This window comes from Bemisia tabaci, chromosome 4 (assembly GCF_918797505.1).
Source record: "Bemisia tabaci chromosome 4, PGI_BMITA_v3".
NCBI lineage: Eukaryota > Metazoa > Arthropoda > Insecta > Hemiptera > Aleyrodidae > Bemisia > Bemisia tabaci.
Window position 1 is genome coordinate 25,719,855 of NC_092796.1, and position 11,496 is coordinate 25,731,350.

The 11,496-nt window shown below is 39.1% G+C and overlaps 1 protein-coding gene across 1 annotated transcript; it reads right to left on the bottom strand.

Annotated features, from left to right (window-relative positions):
- Positions 1-5,258: 5,258 nt before the first annotated feature.
- Positions 5,259-10,307, bottom strand: LOC109032856 (mitochondrial coenzyme A diphosphatase NUDT8). Its single transcript, XM_019045166.2, has one exon. The coding sequence runs from the start codon at positions 9,754-9,756 to the stop codon at positions 9,025-9,027; it is 732 nt and encodes a 243-aa protein (XP_018900711.2). The 5' UTR covers positions 9,757-10,307; the 3' UTR covers positions 5,259-9,024.
- Positions 10,308-11,496: the final 1,189 nt, after the last annotated feature.

Here is an 11,496-nt window from a genome sequence, read left to right on the forward strand (position 1 = left end):
GACGCCAAGAAAAAAAAATTCCAGGAAACGTTTAAAAACACCCTAAATTCAGCCGATATCTTCGGTAAATGGAAAATACTTGGATACATATTACTTATATACTGATCTCCTGGTAATCTTTCTGGATTAATCTAGAATCATGACTTGCAGAGATCGGAATAGAGGATTTCAAAGTATGTTTTTCACATAAATCTCATACAGTTGAAAGCAAAATGTTCAAGTTAACACAGTGCTCATTCTCAACATAGCCTCCCTCACTAGTAAATTTCGATCTTTGACAGTAAAATACTGAATTTTAAAAACCTCGGAGTTATGTCGTCTTACGAACAAACAAAATTCATGCCAATCTCTTCAATTTAAAATGAAGAAAATTATTGGGGGAACAAAATAAAAAACATAGAAGATTCAAGAGGTCTTGAAGAACTACTTTCTCTGAAAAAATAAAAATCATTTTAAACTGAGTTGTATTCTGCACGAAAAAAAACAAAAAAAAACAATTCACTTGATGAGCTTTCTTTGACACTGACAGACTTTTGAGTGCATTGTATCCTGATATACAGGGTGATCCAAAAGTCCCTTCCACCCCCTCTAACTTTTTACCTAATTGAGATAAAAATTTGAAACTTGGGGGATATTCCTAGGTCAAAGGGAGCTACTTTTTGGCCTCCCTAAAATTTTCAGGGGGCCGCCCCCTTGGGGGGGCAACGGCCCCCAACTTGCAATTTTTCAAATAGGAAGACCCCCTTTGTGACAGCTCGTTCGAAAGAGCATAAAAAAAGAAAACTTTTCGCGCAAACCCGAAGTCAATATCTCAAACCGTTTCAAAATGGCGGCCGGTTAAAGTTCAAAATGGCCGAAATTCACACCAGTTATTTGTCGATGGATTTGCGCGAAAATCGGTTATGAAGGGGTATTTTGACACGAGGAGAAAAACGAATTTGACGTTAGATTTAAAAAAAAAAACCAAATTTCCAAAATGGCCGCCGGTTATAAGTTTTAAATGGCCGAAAATTTTCACCTTGGTTTTTTCCTGATGGATTTGCTAAAACTTGGAATTTGAGTAGTATTTATGGCACAAAATAAACAAATTTGAACTTTAGGATTTATAAAAAAATGAAATTTTGGTCATTTTGAACTTTAACGCGGCGGCCATTTTGGAAATTTCGGTTTTTTGAAAAATCTAACGTCAAATTCGTTTTTCTCGTGTCAAAAACCCCTTCATACCGATTTTCGCGCAAATCCATCGACAAATAACCGGTGTGAATTTTCGGCCATTTTGAACTTTAACCGGCCGCCATTCTTAAAACGGTTTGAGATATTGACTTCGGGTGTTGCGCGAAAAGTTTTCTTTTTTTATGCTCTTTCGAACGAGCTATCACAAAGGGGGTCTTCCCATTTGAAAATTTAAAGTTGGGGCCGTTGCCCCCCCAAGGGGGGCCCCCTGAAAATTTTAGGGGGGCCGAAAAAGTAGCTCCCTTTGACCTAGGATATTCCCCCAAGTTTCAAATCTTGTATCTCCAAATTATGTAAAAAGTTACGAGGGGGCTGAAGGGAACCTTTGATCACCCTCGTATAGTTCCATTCAATCTCGCCCAAAAAAGGGTCTAACTTTTGCGCACATCTGAGGAAAGAAAAGTAAGCTACGGATTCCTATGCTAATTTTGCGGTTCGCCTGAAGTCCAGAATCTCGATGTTTGCCAACAAAAATTCTTTGGACCCGGGACAATGCCGCCATCTTAAACTAAATGGTGCGGAAATATACACGTTTTTTTTTTCCTCCCAAAACTCACCCCAATCACTCTCACTTATTTTGGCGGGTTTTTCGACAAAATGAGTTATCGTTTAGACCTTTAACAGAGTACGTAAAACTTCTATCAAACGGCTTTTTAGATTTTTCTGACAACAATGCGCCAATTAGGGGTAAAAGTTCATGGCGATCCGAGCTTCAGGGGTGTGTCTCTTTACAGGGGATTCGATGCAATTTTTCCACCAAAATTGCTTACGCGTAAGAAACGCTGTAACGCCGTTGCGGAAGTTGAAACAAAAATCTCCGCCAAAGAATGGTTTGCATATGTCCCCCGGTACGCCAGTGACTCTCCGCCATGACAAAATCCCCCCACCCCCCCCTCCTCCCCCCGCCGTCCCTCAATCAACACTGTCGCACTGTTTTTTCAAAATAAATCAACACTAATTGGCAGATGCCGATAATGTATGCAAAACCCTCATGGATCACGTTGGTTTTCCCACTCCTATCACCAGCCCCCCCTTAATCCCGTTATGACCCCCTCGCCTGCACCTACCCCACCTCCCCCTCAACCCGCCCTCCCCCTCCGCCCCTCCATCCCTCCAACCCCAAACCCCTTCTAAGCCAAAAGACAGACCACCGAACCGATTCTGCAAAGCAAGTATTTTTTTTTTATTTTTTTTTTTACTAGGCGGGGCCCGAAAAATCTTTTACGAAGACACTTCTCATCGTAGGACAAGCTAGGAACACAAGATGGAGTGCTTTGGGATTTCCACCCACTGCAAAAAAAACCCCCTCCGCTTTGGAGTGAAGCGAACTATAGAAAAAAAAGCACTGAATGAATGTTGTCTTGAATAGCGCATTCTCTGTAAACATTTTCCTTAATCCCCGCTCCAACCCGGTAAATTCGGTATTCGCCACTCATACACCTGGCACTGCTGCAAATTACTGAGTGGAATCGCGTTGTGCCTTTTCTTTTTTCTGGAACCCCTCTCGGTTGCTCTTAACTTCTTTTGTTATTTACGAATGAAAGTATGAATCGTAAGGAGCTTCAGAGAATCTGGGAATGTCGTGAATTTCTGCGTTCTTAAAAAATAATCATAGAGATGCAGGATATTTCGTCTGTGATCGTAACCCTTCCTTCTGATATCCATGAGAATCATGTTTGCAGCAGGTTGTCGCACGATACGTAAGCCTTTCAGCGTTTTTACTTGCTTAACAAACGCTGATTTTCATAACCTAAGGCTTCGTCATGAGACATCTTATCACCAAAAACGGGAAAACGATATCACTCATAAGTTTGATTTGGTTATCTTTTTTAAGGACGGAGAAATCAGACATTCCTGAGTCTCTGGCAAGCTCCTATGATACTATTCATTCTAAATAACAAAAAAAATTCAAGAGTAAACCCGGAAGTTCCGAAAAAAAAGTCTCAACCGGGGCCCGATTTCTCCACTCTGCAAATTTCAGCAGTCCACGACCTCGTTCATAAAATTTCGCCCATTCCAAATCGTAGTTTTCATTGTATGTCGTGCTAAAAATTCACATCGAAAAACACTGATTGGTGTAATTGAATCTCTCTCCTACTTTGCAGAACCGTAGCAATGAAATTTGAAAACCGCTGCTATTTCTCGCCATGTACCGTGAAAAAATCAATGTTCCGACGCATTTCCTCCAGTTCATAATTCCGAGTTACATCGCGGATTTGAATGTGTCAAGACGCTTGCGATGGAATGAATACCCTTCCTTGCTATGGGCGAGCGTAATGTTATCCAACAACCCACAATCATTCCAGTTTACCCCTGATAAAGTAATACCTCGTAATTTATCTCTCAAAATCCGCTGGTTACAAAGCCATAGCTCGAGGCCTCTGTAGTAACGGACCCATCTGAATTTTTTGAAAAGAAAACAGCCACGAAGGAATAGAAAGACATCACAATTCTTGATTGCACGACTGCGTCTCTATATAAAATCGCTGATCGGTAGTGAGATTCCTTAACGCTCGGATTTTTTGTGGATTTATGCGACATTTGATTAAAAATAGCGCGAATTTACCGAGGTCGCGAGCGGATTTATGGAAAATGTCATAGAGCAAACTAAAGCCTATCCCCGCGGTTAAAAATTATTCATTAGAGGCAGCGTTATCAAAAATACCTTAGGAATTCTTAGCAGCTGGATATATGAAGACGATAGAAAATATTAACTGGCTGGAGAGAGCGAAGAATTTCACTACAGCCGGCTACACCGCCGGCGATTAAAAAATTAACAGCCTGGCTAGCACGAAGCGATAAAAAAATATGAAAGCCGGGGGCTATGTGTATCCTAGACGCCAGGCTATACAGTATATCTCCGGGCTATACAAATATAGCCTTGCTGTGCTTTTTTTGCCACGTTTATAAAAGGCTATAAGAAATTGCATAGTCAGCTACGGAAGCTTTCGAAACCGACTGCCGTCTGTAGGTCTTTAGTATTTTGGAATACAGGATCCTATTGGCCATTTTTACAGGGATTCAAGACATCTTTCATTCGGTGCCTTTTTTTTCAATTCGCTCACACCCAAAGCTGGAGGGGTTTTAAGTTGGGTGGAAATCCCACACATCCATCTTAGAGTTCCTATGCTGCCTACGATGAATGTCTTTAAAAAGTATTTTCCGCCGCCTGTAGAAAAAAGCAAAAAAAATAACAGAAAAAATCTTGCCCTTTCAGAATCGGTTCGGTGGCTTCTTATATATGTCTAATAAGGGTTTGGGGTGGAGGTATGGAGGGGCGGGGTAGGGGTGTTGAGGGGGAGGGGTAGTGTGAGGGAGGGGTCCTCAACGGGATTAAGGGGGGGTTGATAGGAGTTGGGAAAAACGCAAGAGATTCGCCTGAGTGGGGATTATTAGCATACATTTTTCGGCATCTGCAATTTAGTGTGATTTAAAATTGAAAAAATGGGCACATTGAATGAGGGCGGGGGAGGGCGGGGTGGGGGATTTTTTCATGGCGGAGAGTCACTGGTACCCAGGCGGGACATATGGCAAACCATAGTGGCGGAATTTTTGTTTCACCTGCTATTCCACCGAGCTGTTACAAGCGTTTTTATTACGCAGCAATTTTGGTTGAAAAATTTCATCTATCCCCCTAAAACCACACCCTAACACGCGATTCGCCCATAACGTTTAACCCTAATTGGTCCGATTTCAAAAATCTACAACGGCCGTTTATGATAGAAAATTTTACGTACGATTTACAAATGTACAGATAAACTCATTTTGTCGAAAACGCCCAACATGAGAGAGATATTGTTGGATTTTTGGGGAAGAAAAAACGTGTTTACCTCCCCCTTTCCGGCCATTTTTTCATTTTTTTTCAAGATGGCGGCTCATTTCCTGTCAAAAAGTTTGTTGGCACACGCATCAGATTCGGAGAATTTCAGCAATAACCACAGAATAAACATAGGAATCCGTCCTTAACTTTTTTCTCCTCAGATGTTTCGCAACAAGAAAATGCCAGATTGATCTGGACTATGTAGGTGATTTCTTAGTTACATAAAAAGAGGAGCACACACAGATGATGTATGTTTATTTTCAATATCCTTTGTTCTTCAATTCTTCATCTTCTCCCAGCTGACAAGGAACTTGCTCACGCAATATGTCTTACATTTTGCTCTCCTAGGTTTACTGCATTTATCTTAAAAATTAAACTGGTTTAAACCACCAGTTTCAATCCATTTCTTCCCAAGAGAATACCACTTGCTCAAAATTCTTTTTGATTGCCTGGAAGAAGTTCAGTGCAGTTAGATTACATATTAACAAATTTATTATTTACTACTTATTTAATATTTTTTATAAAAACGGAAATCTCCCTTCGGGTGCCCTAGTATGCTACTATCATTTATAGGTTTTAGGTTCGGGGAAATATACTACATGTTACATGTTTACATTTTTTTCTTCATTAGCTGGATAGTGTCATGGAATTTTGATTTTAAAAAACAACTATAATTTCCGGGAATTTGTCAGAATTGACTAAAGAATAAAAGTCAACAACAAGAGACCCACGCCGAGGTACATGGCAGTAATTAAGTTGTTTAAGTTTTCAGCGAGTGCCTACGTACGCTGAAAAGTTAATGGAAATGTAACATTTTTCATAGCCTTTAGGTTCAGATTTTAAGAGGTGCTCCCTCAAAAAAACTGTACTTATTCTTAAAGTGGTAAACTGAAACTACTTGGTTATTCAAATGGCAGTAAGAAATGATGCAAGAGAGGGTACATTATTCTAAACTTATTGACAACGGATGGAATACCTCACAACCCTATTTGAGGGATGTTCATGGAAAACAAATGAGTGAACCCAATGGACATAAACTATGAATCTGCAGAAATAGAAATGTTACTTTCACCTTGAACTATTGAAGTATTGATTTTGAATAAAATGGAATCATTCAGTCTCGAACCAGTCTTTTTTTCTTGTTTTTGGTATGCTATTTCAAGGGCCACTGACTAGTAGTCTTATGAACGCCTGCTTCTCTGCGAGGCATTTCAATGTTTTAAAGCACTATTTACACAGTTAAAGCTTCAGATTTGCTACGGTGCAAGTGCTTTGAGGCAAGGGTATTCAATAAAATATTCAACATCAAATAATTTAAAATCATACTGTGCAGAACACAGCTTGGTAAACACATGCAGACAAATTCATCTTATTCAGAGAAAACTTGACTTTTCCACTTGCTTTAAAGATACATTATAGCCTGATATGAGGTGCAGTTGACCCATCAAAAACAACTTCCAACTTTTCCGCGTATGATTCATCATGACACAAGAGAAGCTGAACGTTAATTGTCGCACACTGTTTATCTTCCTAATTATCATACAAAAACAAATATTCATAATATTTATTACATGATCTTTCAGAGCAAGAGGAATCCATAAGAGGAAGATTTACTATATACAGAGAAAAAAGAAGATATTGGACAGAAATAGTGACAGAATTTAGGACATTTCATAATTAAAGTATCATTCGGGTAACTCCAGAGAGCTCACGCAAATTTCGAAATTCCATTAATATCATCAGTGCGAATACATTTTTTTAATTGAGCTTTCAATATTAATTTGTTTCATCTAGGGGTGCAAAATGTGAGAACTTGGTTGCAGAGAGACTTCTGTGAACTTCAGAAAATCAAGCAAAATTTGAAAAATTCTGAAGGAAAAAATTAATCCTTCATAAAGCCACTTTAATTTTTGGCCATTTGAATGCAAATTTCAGGATGAAACTTAAAGTTCCTTTCATTTCTGGGCCCCTGGTAAGAGGGAGAGAAAGCAGAATATTTTAAAAACGAATGATTTAATTACAAATGCTCGATTACTGTATCACATAAAAAATTATGACATTTTGTGTGCTATCAAAGGGCTTTATCTTTTTCACCATTAATTCAAAGCATTCTGACATTTTATATCTGGCACATCCTGAGAACTTCTGTACATATCACAAATAATGGTAACTTAAATCGAAATTCCGACACAAGTTGTCTGCGAAAATCCAAGTTATTTAGTCCTAATTTCTGTGAAGTTAGTAATGAAGGGGCGTCATTTAGCAGTGCACAGAGAATTTACAGAAAGAACAAAACTTTTTAGTGATACATTTGACTTACATTTTGTCACAAAGAGGCCAGGTCATTAGTGATCTTATGTTTGAGCCTTAGCGCAAAATGAAGGTAGATGTTACGTAGCCAAATGATATTCTTTTGTGAAAAGAAAGTTTCTCCTTCGACACTTTAGCAGATACAACCTTTCAGATGACGTAAAAATATGAAGTACCATGTTTGGCTAAATGGTGTGTATGCGACATTTTGCATGACATGATGCAGAGTTCGGCTCTCTGGTGGAAGTATAAACTCCATTCTTTCCTCTTGGATCAATCATTTAAAATCATGTTATCACGTGAAAGATTTAAGCAACATAACAATACTTTGATCAACTGGTCCAGTACAAAATAGGTAACTACATACAGTACTAAGTTCTTCTGCTCTGAGAGAAATTGATATTATTTGAATCTATTTCTCTTTATCAACAGAATTTGCGACTCAATTTTTTAAAAGTTTTTGTTGGGAACTGTTGTTAGAGGCTTAAAGGACTGCCACAGAAAAATCGTTTTCGGAAGCACCATTTAGCTCCCATGCATACAGGCAGAGGATTTTACACATTTTCAATGCCTGTCAAATTGCATAGAGATTACTTCTGGCTCTGAAATAAAACAGTAACTGGGTAAATACTACCTTATTTAGTGGCAGAATAGAAGAAAAAATAAATTAACCTTTGCAAGAAAGGGATCAATGTGTCGGTACAATTTATGTTATTGACAACAAGGGAGAAGTTGAGTCTCTTCAAGGAATCAAAATTCTCGACAGACTGGAGCATTGCGTACAAACAGCAAAGTTGCTGCACTGGCATTATTGAATTCTACAGTCGCAAGTTTAGCCGAGAAAGAAAATTTGATCACAGGATAAACTAAACATACAGAGGGGAAAGAAAATATTGCCTAGATCACATGAAATTGAGCTAATTAAATTAAGAGTTATGAAGGTACTAAGTTCAACCAAAAAAGGAAAACTATAGTTTCCCTTGTCAGTTGATGAAAATATGATAAATTAATTATCTACAGTAACATGACAAGAAAAAAAGTTCAATAAACGTCGGCAAGCGTCAATGCCAAAAAACAAGTCAAAAGTCATAAATAACAGAACAGTTACAACAGGAGCTAGGTCAAAGAAGCAGGTACTTTAGTGCAAAGTAACTGGAAAAAAAAAATAGAAAGATCTCTTTCTTGCCATCGACGTCCTCTACAGAAGACCTGTTTAAGTATGGGCTCTAAAAATAAAAATAAAAATTTAAAAAGAATAATTGATGTCATGGAATTAGAAGAAATTTGTGGAAAGTGCCCTGTTGATATTCGACTATCTTAGGCCTAAATTTCCTTCATCATGAAACTTAGGTTGCCTCAAACAATAAGTTACCAGAGGGAGCAAGGACTCATTATGTATACATTGATCGAGTCAAGAAAATTCAATTTTTTTCACAAGAAACCGGGATGCATGAAAAAGAATAAATAAATGATTAAATTAAAAGTGACAAGACAAGGGCATTAATTCAAAAATAATATGTCTAATGAAGTGTAATTTTTGTTCATTTACAATTAGAAACTCAGACTGATTTCATAGTAAAAATGTAACAATTTAATGACTTGAATAACATGAACATTGAAGAGGACAATGACAACCTCACAAGTATTCGAGAGAGTTTATATCATCTCTGAATTGGTTTCAGAAAATAAAGTGAATTTTTGTACTGCTCAGGGCAAAGGGCTTTGAGAAAAAAGTGTGTTATCATTCCTGTGATTCCCCATATCCGACACTTTGCTTTGAGGTACACTGGCGAGCTATATCCATCTTTAAACTGGGTGTATCGAAAATTCACTGGATCACACAAATGCCTGACGGAGACCAGAAATGCTAACTCAACTTCTGACTTATTAACACTTAATTTATCTAAGTCAACAGCACCTACATAACCTAATACAGGAGTTACCTCTATCCCCCGCACATCAAAGGTGTTGCCTTTCCCCCAAATTTCAATTTGATCTTTGCTAATTCCTAGCTCTTCATTTGTTTCCCTTACAGCTGTTTGTTCCAGACTATGATCTGATTCGTCAAACATGCCACCTGGAAACGAGACTTGACCTCGATGACGGTTCACACCAATTGCACGTAACGTATACAATAATGCTAATTCGTCCTCTAGTTTACAGATTGGTACCAGCACAGCTGCTTTTTGCAAAGGTTTATCTGCCGGGGGTCTTGGGAATACATGACTAATTTTCTGGAACCGATCGACACACGCCTTTTTGCTTTCCTCTTTGAGAAAACCGTCAGCTGAGAAAGATGAAAAGAGTTTTATACAAAGCCCACTTTTGAAAGTATCTACAGGAAGTGTCAGCGGCTCCGAGAGCAGAACATTCAATCGAGCTAGGAAAGCCATCTAAAGCAGATTGCTAAATATTAGCTTTGAAAAATGTTACTATAATTTTCATCATACTAGTAAAATAGTTTGAGAAAGCCTAGGGTTTGGCATCATGCGTTGAATTCCTTTACTGCTTGAAATGTGTTGAGATGCATCTGAAAATCATTTCAGACTTTGAACGAAGCATGTAGAAGTCGCTTCCATAAAAATTTGTGCTTAAAAACTGATTAAACGCTGGATTAAAAGATAAAGAAGAGTTTTACAAACGTCACCACACTTGACACTGATAAGAAACAATCTAATAAAGACAATAACTGCCCTTGACTTCAGCACCAAAACCAATGTTGACACAATTGATCAACAGTCAGTGAAGCAATTTCTGCTGCATCAAGAATATTACGATCACTACTATTTCTTCTTAGACATGTGGAATAGAAAACAAGTGAGACACATTCTTTCAAAATTAGCGTTTCCAAAGCGGACTCAGCTTTGGATTGACGAAAACGTGCGAAAAGAAAAATTCAACACCACGACACATTGAAATTACCTAACCTAAAAAAACAACATAAATGAGAGGACAAAGCGACGGTGGCGCTCTACCGACGAACAACGAGTGCTGACGGTACTACTCATTGACGTATAATACAATCTAGACCGCGCATTGGGCCCGACTTTAGACGGGGAAGGTAAGACAGCTAGGGGGGTAAAGACGCGCCTTCAGCCTAGTTGATACCGCCGGATATACGAGCTAAGTGTACCCGTATCAGGCAACGGCGGCACTGGCAAGACTGGCATTTCCACGAATTCCACCATTGTCTCGCCGGTACACTTGCTGTGTGTTGCTGGGTTGCCTATCGTCTCGCTTGAATTTCGTAATGCGCGGTCTAGATTGTATTATACGTCAATGGTACTACTCGAAGCGCCGACGAATTTTTCATGTGGGAGCTCCGGACGAATTTTGGGTATGCAATATGTCTTACTTCCATGTGTTTGTGTCGCGCTCCCGCGGGAATTCAAATCTTGGCGGTTCAATCTGAACCGATCAAAGTGGTTTTAGTATCAAAGTGCGTGTTAATGTCCGTGCTATCACGTTTTGGTTTAATTTCGTCCTTTCGTTGCAAATAATCCGCGACAGCTCGTGATTTTCAAGTGAACATATGCATTAATAGTGAGAAGAACCGAGTGCCGCAAGTGATCCCCCATACCCTCCCGCCTTGTGCGCCGGGCGAGAGGGCTGCGCGACCCTTCTCAATCTTCGCGTCGTAAAATCTTAAGTGCTCCAGCATGATGCCTAAGAGGAACGAACTTGAAGAAAGCAGTGCCAGACTCCTCATTAGAGGATTTAACGTCTTCAAAGATTCCCAGACCCGCTCCCACGCCTCAAAACCTTAAAAATATGAATATGGATACCTCCTCCCTCCTCCTGGTCGTAAAATCCAGTCCCCCGTGCTGAACTCCCCTATGCTGAGCTCCTCATCAACAGAGTGGACTGTTTCTAGAAAAACAGCCCCAATACAACAAACTCAACCCCAACCTGTGCCGACTAAGGTCAATAACCCTTTCTCTGTGCTTAGAGATAATGAGGGCAAAACAGACCCTCCGCCTCCTCCTTTTTACATAAAAAATGTTGCCTCCGTTAAAAATATCGAACAAAAAATCCTGCAAATTGTTGAAAAGGGTAAATTTACAATTAAATTAGAGGGACAAAACCTTAGAATTAACATGACTGATGTCGAAAGCTACAGGAAGTTACAAAAT